This window comes from Poecilia latipinna, unplaced genomic scaffold (genome assembly GCF_001443285.1).
Source record: "Poecilia latipinna isolate Pla-1442-1.1 unplaced genomic scaffold, P_latipinna-1.0 Scaffold425, whole genome shotgun sequence".
Taxonomy (NCBI): Eukaryota; Metazoa; Chordata; class Actinopteri; order Cyprinodontiformes; family Poeciliidae; genus Poecilia; species Poecilia latipinna.
The window spans coordinates 31,619-43,930 of record NW_015113041.1 but is presented as its reverse complement, the minus strand read 5'-3'; the positions used below and the strand labels follow the sequence as shown (position 1 = coordinate 43,930).

The 12,312-nt window shown below is 40.0% G+C and overlaps 1 protein-coding gene across 1 annotated transcript in view; it reads left to right on the top strand.

The window, feature by feature from the left end:
- Positions 1-334: 334 nt before the first annotated feature.
- The window catches only part of LOC106950837 (mediator of RNA polymerase II transcription subunit 13-like), a 29,296-nt gene continuing 17,318 nt past the window's right edge, over positions 335-12,312 (top strand). Inside the window, exon 1 of the mRNA XM_015037960.1 lies at positions 335-1,851. Coding sequence (XP_014893446.1) covers positions 1,780-1,851 — 72 coding nt within the window. The 5' untranslated portion in view covers positions 335-1,779. The remainder of the gene's footprint in view (positions 1,852-12,312) is intronic.

Genomic DNA, 12,312 nt, shown 5'->3' with positions numbered 1-12,312 from the left:
ATACTGGCTAAAAAGGGGGGCGGAGGGGGGATTTAAAAAGGATTCCCAGTAAGATGGGCTGCTCCATCGTGCTATCCAGCGTCTCATCAAACAGATACTTAACAGGATTGTAATCCCAGACTTTGGTCACGTGAGTGCAAACTTGGCCAAATGGGAAGGCGAGTCTCTGTAGTACGCTTCCGCCATTACATTATTACAATGCCTTGTAGGCTGGACTATGGTTCGCGGAAAAAAGAAAAAAAAAAGAAAAAAGAAAAAGAAAAGCTTCAGCGCCTCACGTAAAACCCACACACATACACACACATACGCGTGCGCAGACACACACACACACACAGAGAGAGAGAGAGAGAGACACAGTGACACATTCAGACTGCGCGCACGCCCATCGAGCAGTATAATAACGCACTCTGACAGATAAACAATGAGGAAGGAGCCGCTGCGGTTGAGGAAATCATGCACATGTTGGAGGATTTAAATCGACATTCGCACGGTTTCTCGACAAAATACACGGATGATGCGCGCTTTGTGAGGGAGCGATCTGCAGCCTTTCAACATAATCTTTATGTCAGAATCGGCGCCAGACGAGGAGGGTGACTTTTGACTTGGAAGTGTACACATTTACACGCACGCACACAAAAAAAGCCCTATCTGACATTTTTTTTTCTGCAACGCTGGGGCTTTTGTGGCTTTGAGAGGACGTTTCGTAATGATATAAAACTGAAAGGAAGGAAGGATTTTTTTCAAACCTCCGTCTACAGCAGTCGCCTGCTTCTCGTTTTCCTGGTTGGTGGAGTGTCAGAATAGTTTTTTCTTTCTTCTTGTCTGAATGGTTTGACCCATGATTTTTGGGTGTTATTGCTGGGAACCCGCTTGACTTTGTCCGCCAGGAGCAACGCAGAACAAGGAGGAGAAGAGGGGGGGTGGATCTTTTTCTTTCTCTTTTCTTTTTTGTCTTTATTATTATTTTTTTATATATATACAGCTATCGGGTTCCTCGGATCGTTTGGTTTAGAAGCAACAGAGGGATTAAATATTCCTGCTCGCAGCGCCCTGTTTGTGCGAGCCAGACTGGCTTACATTGTGAGAGGAACGGTTGTGGCAAGAGAAAGAAGGGCTATAAATAGCGCATGCAATTCTCAAAAACTATCACAAGTGGTGCATCAGCTTGTGGAGCACACGGAATCAGATATCCTGCATAGCAATCGCCTTTTTTTTCGTATTGAGTAGATCTTTTTTTTTTTTTTTCTTTTTTCTTCCTTGCAGCGTTTCTATTTAAAGTTTCGACGCGTAGAATTTCTACATATCTGGGCTGTTTTCTGAGAAAGGAGGGGAAAAGGAGTGGTTTTCTCATGGATCGGGGCGATTTAATGATGAAACTACATGCGGAAAGACTGATTTGGAGACAAGCCGATCTTCCTCTGCGCGTGGATTGAAATGGATCTATTATATGACAGTGATCGCATTTGGAATCGCCTGACCTGGATTGTAACAATGTTGTGATCTCTCTGTCTCTCTCCCCCCGCTCCCCACATCATCTCCCTCTCTCGCTCGCCCGCTCTTTCAACACACGCTTGGATTTATACGCACGGGCTTTATGGATGCATTGTGCACTTCGTTTTGAATACGCCCATTCTCTCATACCGACCATCCCGAGTCTATTATCCGCGGCTCTTGTAAGACACGTACAAGGGAACCGATTTGTCACCCCTGATCGGTGTTTGGATACCGATGTAAGGATTTCGACATGCCCTGCGCTGGCGACCCCAAAGGCGGACGATTATGACTGCAACGGCGAATTGGGTGGCTAACGGGGCAAGCCTTGAGGACTGCCACTCCAACATCTTCTCTCTGGTACGGTATCAATAAATCATGCTCGGCCATCTATGATAGACAGGTCATAAGACCGTGGGAGGCACACTTATATGTCTGCCTGCTGTACAAAGGTGAAGCAATTGGAGATGTTATTGGGCAATCATTAACACACATGCAAACTATCACATTTTACTACTAAACCTGTTAGATTAATCATTTCTGTGTAACCTATAAAGAAAAACCTCATTTAAAAAAAAAAAATCAATCAAATTACATTGGATTTTTTTTTTTTGCATGCATTTGAAGATCCAATGTGTTCCAAGCATATATTGACACAAAAAGCAGCAGATTTTTTATTGTTATTATCATCCTTTTACTTAATCATATTGCTGGAAATCTTCCTGGAACTCTGTTGCAATGCCAAGAAACTAACTTTCAAGGAGGAAGCCTCTGTTTATTATCTCAGGATTCTTTCATTTGCTTTGAAAGAAAAAGGGGGGGGGAAATAGGTTAACGTGTGAAATTACTTCAGCAGAACATGAAGAGCGTTGAAGAGTAGCAGAAAAAAAAGGAGTTCAAAATTTTTGACAATAACACGCGTAAAACGGAAGCTGCAAAAAAAACAAAAAACTGTTGGACTCCATACGTGCAGTGTCATGGGTTTTTTTTTTTTTTTTTTTTTGCAGAACTCACTGGTTTTGAGGTTGCAGGAGACAAAGCGTCGTGTTTTTCACAGTTTTCCTCCTGCAATCAGTGAGTTAACTGTCTTACCACAGCAAGCAGTCAAGTGTAAAGGCATGCAGGAGACTGATCTCAGGCTGCCGAGAACCACAACAACATAGGGGTCCTGGGGGCTTTTCAGGTGATGGTGCAGGTTGCGAACCGGCAGCAGACTGTGTTACACTGCACTAAGTGTGACACCAAAGCTATTTAAATACGTCTCAGAGAATGTTTATAAATAGAAACGGAGACTTTTTATTTAATTTCTTTGAATTTTGAGGCTTGCGCAGAACTTTTTGTTAAAAAAACCGTACATATTTGACACCGGGGAGAGAGGAATTTTAAAGTGGTATCATTAACTATTCAGACGCTTCTTGCATGAATTCCTCTGCACTGATTCTGATGCACATGCAGCATTGTGCATCTTAAATTTTCCTTGCTTGACACAGCCGAAAACTGTGATTGTGTCCTTGTCACCGTCTCATCCGAGGCTATTCCCTTTGTGGGGGGGAAAAAAAAAAAAGAAAAAAAGCTCTCATTCACTCACTGGAGCTTTATTGGCCATCATGAACATCCTTTTCAAACTGAGGGTGAAAGAGACCATCCATCAGCCGGCTTGTTGAGAATATTTATGACTGGCAAGTGCCTCAGCGGTTACTAACTGGCGGGGTTCCTGCAGGGGAGTCCAAGACAGAACAAAATTGTAAAGCACACCGTGTGTACTGGTTTGAGATGGACGCAGCAGCGAAACATGTATCTTGATGTTGACACTTTAAGGGTCGGTGATGTGGGGTGGCATCAGTGTTTATAAATAAGGAAGTCTTTTTTTTTTTCTGCAAATACGTTGCAGAAAGAAAAAAAAGTTGTTTCCATTTGTGGCAAATCGGTATAAATAAAATATTTTTTATTGCAATTGTGTTTATCAGAAAATATGAACGCACTTCTTGACCTGAACCGATACTGACGGTTTGGACGAGGAGTGTCTTTGGCTTGGAAAGCGAAATCAGCCAGTGTTTCACACTCTGATCTCTAAGTCAACTTTAGTTTTACCCAGATGGATTATTAAACATGGAGCTGCCGTGGCTTTGTTCAGAGTTTAATAACATTCCAGACTTGCTCATTTTTGCAAGAAGCACTAATTTTGCTACTAATGTGATTATTTATACAGAGGGTAAAACAGTATTTTTTGAACTGACTTAATTGTCTTGGTGTGATGCTCTCACTTTATTTTGAAAATAGGAGCAAAAACCTTAGTCACACTTTCACATTAAACTATTGTCATTATATTTCTGTGGAAGCTGTCAGCAGCATGTATTATTTGTATTAGCATAAAATTCCTTGAAATAATCTTTAGCCTGCATAATAAAATACAGTATCCTAATTCTCAGTAAGCGTATTGCTTCAATGCACTGACCCATAACTGAACTAAAAACATGCTTATCAAATTCAGAGTTTATTCCCATTTAAGTTGAGAATAAACTCTAAATATTTCAGACTGATCTATAAGTGAAGTTCTGTTTTTACTAGATAAATCTTTAAACATGGCACTTTTTTTTGCTGTTCTAACACAGCTAAGCTATTTCTATCATAATCCCCTTGAAGCTTCTTGTTGGCAGCTTTCAAACTGTAAATATTAATTTTTTATAACATTTCTATAAAGCATAAAGTGGTTTGACGATATTTAGCACTAGATCATTCATGCTGCACCTGATGGTAGTTTTCGACAGAATTATAACTTGTCTCAGTGAACATGTTTGATTTTCAAATACAGGAATCACATGCAAGCGTCGTCAGTTAAAGTTGCATAAATGACAAGTAAGAGCAAGATTACTAAACATTTTCGACTCTCATATCTGGGTTAAGATCTTTTTCACCTGAGGAATATTTAAAGTTTGTACTTTTCCGTCTAGACCTCGTCTTTAGCTTGTTCATGCTCACGAAACACAAATTAATATTGTGTAAATGTTAACTGTAAAATCTATTTGAAGTTTGCTACTGGCGTCATGCAGCTTTTAAATAAATTTTTTATAGCTGATATAAAATCATCTAATGCTTTCAAATGATAAGCGGGATATTTTGTTTCTTTTTATTTTATTTTATACTTTTTACCATTTGAAACCAAATACTGCACAGAAACATGTTGCTTGTTTTCGATGGCCTACTTGATCACAAAATATGCTAATAAAATTTCATATTATTTATCTGCAAAAAAAAAAAAAAAAAAAAAAAAAAAAAAAAAAAAGGATAAGCCACAGATGTGATTCCTCACTTTTTCCGACTTGGATGCAAACGTAAAGTTTTTACCGTAGGGATCTTCAGCTTCCTCTCTTCCACTGTGAAGCGGATCTATAAATCCACATAGACACACACAAAGTCCATGGCTGAATTTAATGCAGTTTCACATTTTACAACAAGAGGAAGTAAAATAGGCAATAATATGCTACTGAAATTACAAGAAAAAGCCATAACATTTTTTTTCATATGCACATTGCTTGAGAAAGCACAATATGGAAGTTTGCACAAAATAAAACACAACACATATTTTCATTATAATTTCTTGGAGTTTTATTATTACCAGCATGCAGCCTTTAGCTGTTTGATTTAAGCCATCAGATCAACATTAAATGCTTTGAAAGCTTAAAAAAAACCCAAAAAAAAACATTCAAATGATATTAATCCTCAGTAAGCATGTTCCATCCATTAGATGGCCCACTGGCTCAGAAAATATGCTTATGCGATGTTAGCTTTGTCTGTCAGGGTTCCACAAATGATAAGGTGGGAAACTTCCTAACCTTTCCCTGTAGGTCATGATGGCTGCACTCTTAGACAAAGGTCTTGTAGCAAACTCTTGACAGGCTGTTAAACGGCATTCCAGCATGCATTAACCTTGTCCCTCACACTGATTTGCAACCCATAACAGTAAAGAAAAAAAAAATAAATAAATAAAAATAAAAACAACAGCTAACTAGAAAGCATAAGTGCCCATATTGAGGGGACTTTATGGGGGCAACAATAAATTACTGTCAAGGCCTGTGTAAGATACTCTGGATCGTCTGCAATCACACAACCCACAGAACAACTGTCTTGTGTGCTGGTGATCAACCATCTGTGACAGAAAGCAAACTAGGCCCTTGTAAGTAGGAGAAAAGAGCCGGGGCTGGTGAGTTGAAGTGGCAGTGAAGGAGGGAAAAGGGTGGAGGAAGGTTTTTCAACGAGAGGCTTGAAGGACTGCAGCAGAATCTGTTTTCATTTTAGGAAAGTATTATGAGTGATGTGCATTTCCTGACTGCAAGCCTCAGCCTATTTGAGCAAGAAACTGAGAGTGAAAGAACGAGACGGAGCACGAGAGAAAATTAAAGAGGGAGACAGCAATGAGGGAGAGAAAAAGAGAGAGAGAGGCAGAGAAAACAAACATCATTCTGTGGACTGGGCAGGTTTCCTTTTAACACCGAGTTCCAGGCTGATTATGAAAGGCAAGGAGGAGACAGTTAAAGGCCACACAACACAGGAAGCCTCACTGTGTGTGCGTGCGTGCGTGCGCGTATGTATGTGTGTGTGTGTGTGTGTGTGTGTGTGTGTGTGTTTATACTGAGCGCACTGTAAACCACGCAGACTCAGGAGACAAACTTCAAACAGCCATCATATTATACACACACAGACGCATTCACAAACACAAGTAGCGGGGAGAGGGAAAAATCCCGGTGCCCACACAAACATATGTACCACAAATGCAGCACGTGCTGCATTTTGCACACGCGCACTCGTGCACCACTCCTTTTTATCGCCCATATTTGGGCTTGTGAATAAACCCTGCGTCCCGACGACGCAGGTTTGTGCAAACAGAGGTAGGCCTTAATTAAGGGACTTCTCCTCTCCTCTCAACAGAGGTGCGCGGAGTGCAACGCTGGTAATTAAGTGTCCTCATGTAGAGGTCTAATGTGATCAACTAGGAGGTGCTCATTAGCCCAACTGTATCCCAACAGCGATCTTTGCTTGTATAACGATGATGCTACTCTCTGGCGAGGAAATAAAGTGCTCAAAGATGAGGCTCGAGGAGATAGCTGCAGCGTGGTGATTTATGGCAGGTGAGTGGCCATGGCTTGTAAGGAGAAGCAGGTAATCAGGAGTGGTGCCTTTTTAATACATCCTGTTTGCATTTGCTCTCGTTATTAATGGTGGAGGGTGCAGGGATGCTTAGGGATGAGAAAGAGGCAGTGCTCGGACAAAGTGTTTGCTGAGCTGATGAATTATTGGGAGTTAATGCAAACCTGGGAAACATTAGAAATGTAGTTATGAGCTTGTGCTCCTGCAATATTGGAGAGCTGAGTCCAGAGCAAAGGTGTTTTCTTACACTGGGAAATGTGAATAGGTTTTGTAGAGCCCTGCTTCACTCCAGCTGGAATGATGCATTATTTTAGTAAATGTTGGAAAGTACATATCAGGTGTAAATACTGGAAAGCCATTATCTTAATTAGATATTGTGTAGAAGTATAAAGTACGTTTAATAGGGACGTGTGTGTCACCTTGAGACTGCTTAGTATTTAGCTGTAAAATGTCTCAGTGACTACCTTGGTCAGGTTTGTTTGCAGCCTCAGTTGTAGCATTTTAGCATTTAATAGTCACATATGATCACCTAAGTACAGATGGATAAAAAAGTTTTAAATAGGCAAGTTGCTTTCTCTTTTTTTCCCAATTGAAGATGCAGTCTATAATAAATCACTTGATGCACATCCAGTCTGAGATCAGCCATACTCAAAAAATGTATTTGATTTAAACTGGTTATTTGTACCATTTCCTTTACTTTTTACCCCTAAGCAAACCATTTCTTACTTTAGTACTTGCACGGTGCATATGCTTCTTTTTCTTCTCTGTTAATTATTTTCTTGAAATGTAGAGATTCGTAGTCATAATATTTCTCAGATTTCACATATAATTTAAATTTAGGCTTTATGTTACACCCGTGCCCATTTAATTTGATTTTGACTCCTTTTTAGGAATAATATGAAATAAGATCCCTGATCAACCCACAATAACTCTGAAAGCTCAGAGAAAGCAGCTGATATTTGTGGAAGTAAAATAACCACGTTTTCTTACAGGAAAAAAAAAGACCCTAGAAACATTTATTTATAGGTTGCAATTTGATGCATGGTCAGTATGAAACTTCCTGCAGTGCCTGGAAAAAGTTGGCTGTAAAAGAAGCCATTTTAAAAAGGTACAAACTGATGAATATTGCTCTATAAAATGTAGTTTATGAAGCCAAAAGAAAAGGGATAAAACAGACATCAACGTAAACACATAAAAAATAAATGGACAAATAGACGGTTAATTTTTATGGAGCCATTTCAGAGTTTTTAAAGTGGATTATAGAAATGACCTGGTCCATTTAAAATATTGTTACTTGAAATTAAACCCACAATCAAATTTAAAGATAAACATAATTCTCAAGCTGCTTACAATATAAAGTTAGTGTTAAGACACTTATTGTCAGTGTTTACAGGATGTTAGGGATTATAAAAGTAAATAGTTTTGCTAAAAGTTTTGTTAAATTGGCTTACAGCCAATTTAAAAAAAAAAGACATTAATTTGTACTGGACAAGAAGAAGCAATCTTGAAATTGCCTGTGGCACAAAACATTAGGCTAAAAAAATGAACTACTCTAAGTTATGACAAACGTTAGAGAAATGGATCCTCACATTACTTTGGAAATATGTATTTTACATATTTACAGTTTGATTTATAAATTGTGCAATAAGGAGTAAGACTGCTTAATCTAAAAAAAGAGTCCATATTTAACCAGAGAAGTTCAGGCTGAATATAATCAGTTAGGCAACTGCTGTCTTGAAAAATGGTCTGTGTGCTCAGTGCTAAGTAAGGAAAATTTATTTATATGTCACGACACGATGACTTTTTTCTTTTTTTGCTGCATGCAAAAGAAATACTCAAGCAGCTCTTATTTCTCATGCCCAGTTAATCTCCAAGACAAAGCCGCTTTGATAAATCAGAGTTTGATCAAGATTCAAGGTTTCCCTTTTTTTTTTTTTTTTACTTGTTGTTCATTGGTTACATTCAGGTTGCACACAGCAAAATAACTGTTAAATTGGTGGAAAAAAAAGGTGAATAGAGCTGGAAAAAAAAAAGGAGCCTCTTGTTCTGGAGAGGAGAGTCAATTTGTTCATCTAATATGATGTCACCAGAGTCTCCCATGAGATCATTCTCATTTATTTTTCTACATGCGCTCTTGGGTGTAGGCCACCCGAGGCTGAGAGACAGTCCTGCAGCGAGAGCGGTGAAGCAGGTGGACCCATCTTCTTTAAACCTGCCTGTCTCCCAGCTCCACTGCTGACCATACACTGTTTGAAATTGTTGTGTTGTCTTTTTTTTTCTTTCTTTCTTTCACCATCTGCATGTCTAATTAGAAACCATGCTGAGAAGTAGTTGCAAGTACATTAGGAATGCAGAAAAAATGACAACCTCTCAGAGCAGAGGGGGATTCATCTACCTCTGCTCAATGCTTGGAAAGCAGCTGTTAAGTGTTTTGTTAAAAAAATGATTTAGAATTAAAAAAAATCTTAAGGTCCCATTCACACATTGCTCTGGTAAAATCAAATAAAATATGACGCAATGCTGGAGTCTAAATATTGGATTTTCCTCCTAGATTTCTTGTCATTATTCATCTTTTAATTAAATTTCTCATTCAGATGCGTTAACTGGTGTTATGTCTGGTAATGCCAGCTGATTGAGCTCCATTCTTGTGCCTATTGTGATGTTATCAACTTAAGTACAAAGACTTTTCAGTCTTTTTTTTCCCCTTCAGTGAAAATAAATCTTTGTATTTAGTGAAATCCAGGAGTGAAAATCAATAGTTCATTATCCAGCTTGTCATTGTTCATCCCTTTTTGTACATCCTCACCTGCGGCATTAATACATTTTACATAATAATGACTGTATACAAATAATTATACTATTTTGAATGCAAGCGCTCTGGAACCAGTTGCTGGTCTGAGCGTTTTCTGCTTTAATTGGATTGAAATGTAAATGTTACGACGGTGTGGATTACAGGTGACGCTGAGACCGCGCCACCGTCAAGGGAACAAAAAAGTGCAGGTTTCCAAGGCAGCATCTTTGTCTTCTGCTGCATGCCCCGCGGAGCATCTCCATCTGGTTGATTCGCACTAAACAATCCACCCCCTACGCCCAACCTGTGCTCTTGGCTTTGCTTGCTTACAGTCCAGACAGATAGAGCTGGCTTCACCTTGAGTATATATGAGGTACCTCCTACTAATCTGCCCCTGTCACTGCTGTGGGAATTCCTTGTCATCGCGATGGGAGAACATCCCGACAGTTTGAACACTGTAACTCAGAGAAAGAGAGAGAGAGAGAGAGAGAGAAACAGGCATTCAGGCTGCTGTAAAGAAAATGATTTGTGAGTCAGCCTCGCCGTGGGTCAGAGAAACAGGGTGGAGTGTAAGCTGGAAACAGGAAGGCCAGGATCTTCTCACTTCTGTTTTTACAACACATCTCTTTTCTAGTAAATTCTCCGGAGCGTAGTCATGGATCTTATCTGAGCAGCAGGCTTGTCAGAGCCCTGCCACAGAGGTGAAGAACAGTTCAAAGGCGGAGTGGGGAGAGAGAGGGAGGGAAGGAGGAGACGGGAGGGGAACCACCGCTGGTCCCGGAGCTGGAATTGGGACAGGATGGGCTGGTGTTTATTTTTTTTTTTTTTTGAAGCATGGTGGCTTGAGTGTGAAATATGTAAGTCCTGCAGTGCCAGCTGTGTTCTATTCTTAGTGCCTGCTGGTGTTTCAGCATGTGTGCAGGGCGAAAGAAGGCTGTGTGTGAAACGAGGATTGGCAGGAATGGGCGGGAAGTGGTGCCATCAAATGCCTGCGATAGCGAGAAAGTCGGCTCGTTAGCCGAGACATGCATACTAACCGCTAATATCACTCGATGTTGCTTTATTTATTTAATGCTAAATAAAGTATGCTGTGAAATATCTCACTTATTCCAGCGCAAGTCAGGGTTTAAGACACAGAAGTTGAGCTCTCCATTTTATCGGTTGAATAAATTATCTTTTTATATTATTTGTCAGCATCGTTATTTTTAATGTACAAGTTGTAATTCTAACTCCAATATGGCTGCCTCATGCGTAAAACAGAGTGCTAGGTCTTTATTGACATTACTGACAGCTTACATTTCATAACTTGTAGTGCTATTCCATACATCCATTAGTGAACATGCTGCTACTTTATTCAAATTCAGAATATGTTGAGAAATACATTGTCATTGGCTTGTATTGTTAATAGTGTGCAACAGTTATCAAATCTCACTGATTTTCTAGCATTAAACTGGAATATGTGTGAATAATTCCCAGAACTTCAAGCAGGCTTTTGTTGATATGCACATTGAATAAATATCAATTTATTTTTACATAAGTCAGTATATCAGAAAAATGTTTATTTGTACTTTTTTTTTTTGACGGTGTCTCCTCTCGTTTGCCTTTAAGCCTTTTTTAAGTCATTTTGTCCCATTTAGTTTTTGATATTTAACATTTACAGCACCTGTATATGTGTACATCATCATTGAAGAATCTCTCTTGGAACCTGCGGGGGGCCTAAGTAGTAGCAAAGCTTGCTTATATGTCAGGCTGGCCCTGCTTAAGGTGTTGTTACACTGCCTTCTAATGAAGTTAAATTCCTGAAGCCCATGTTGTTTTCAAAGACCCTTTCTAAAACCATGAAATGTGTAGACCTGGGTATTTCTTCGCCATCAAACAGGAGTAACTCAGGGAATTGTCTGAGTTTTCAGTCTCCTCACCTGACTGCCCGCATATCGACAGGGAGAATTTCTTTAAAGGGAGATACTGCTCCGCTTGTAACTGGGCAAATATTTTCTGCAAGCCAGACAGCTTCGCCGATATCATGGCTGGCTGGGATTCAGCAGCAGTTAGAGCACTCTCAGGTTAAAGGATGTCAGCGCTGCGGAACGAGAGAGGGGGGAGAGAAACAGAAAACATTAACGTTGCCTGGCGCGCTGTTGCAAATTCTAATTATCACGTGTTGATCTTCCATTGAGAGATTATCCGCAACCGATCGGACGGGTGCTTGATGAGAACAAACACATTATGCACAGACGGTTGATTCACAAGCGTTTGTGTTGCATTGATTCTCTGTGCTCTGCCGAACGGCGCTCTCTCCCGTCGTGAATTAGACAGACGCTCATGATTTTTCAGATGCTAATGAAAGTTTGTACAGCTCTATTTCAGTGCTGGCTTGCTTTACAGGATGAATGGGCAGTGGAGGACAATAGAGACGCAGACAGGTTTTGTGGAAGTGACTGAACCGGCGTGACAGAGTGAAGTTGGGCTTTCTAAGGTGGTCCACACAGACAGGTGCAGCCAAAGTTGTCTTGGGAATAATATATTGTGAGGCGCATAAGCTGTGTGACTGCTTTCATATTTGTATTGCTCGGCAGATGACGTCTAGCGTTAAAGCTCAGATTGGCGGCCACTCCCGGTTAGTAAGTAAACAACAGATTTGAGACAGCAGTCGGGCGAGTTGCAAGTTGGAACTTGTTCAGGTGTGACCTGCGGAGATGTTGACAGGCCGGCCCAGGCTACGTCCTGCGTGCTCATACACAGGGTTATTTATTGTTTTTCCACTGATATTTTGATAGCAAAGAAAAGAAAATTAAAAGCTTACTTTTGCTTTGCTGTCTTTTTTTTTTTTTTTTTTTTGCCGGGAAGAAACAATAGGATTTAAAAACAAACGGAGGGATTAAGAA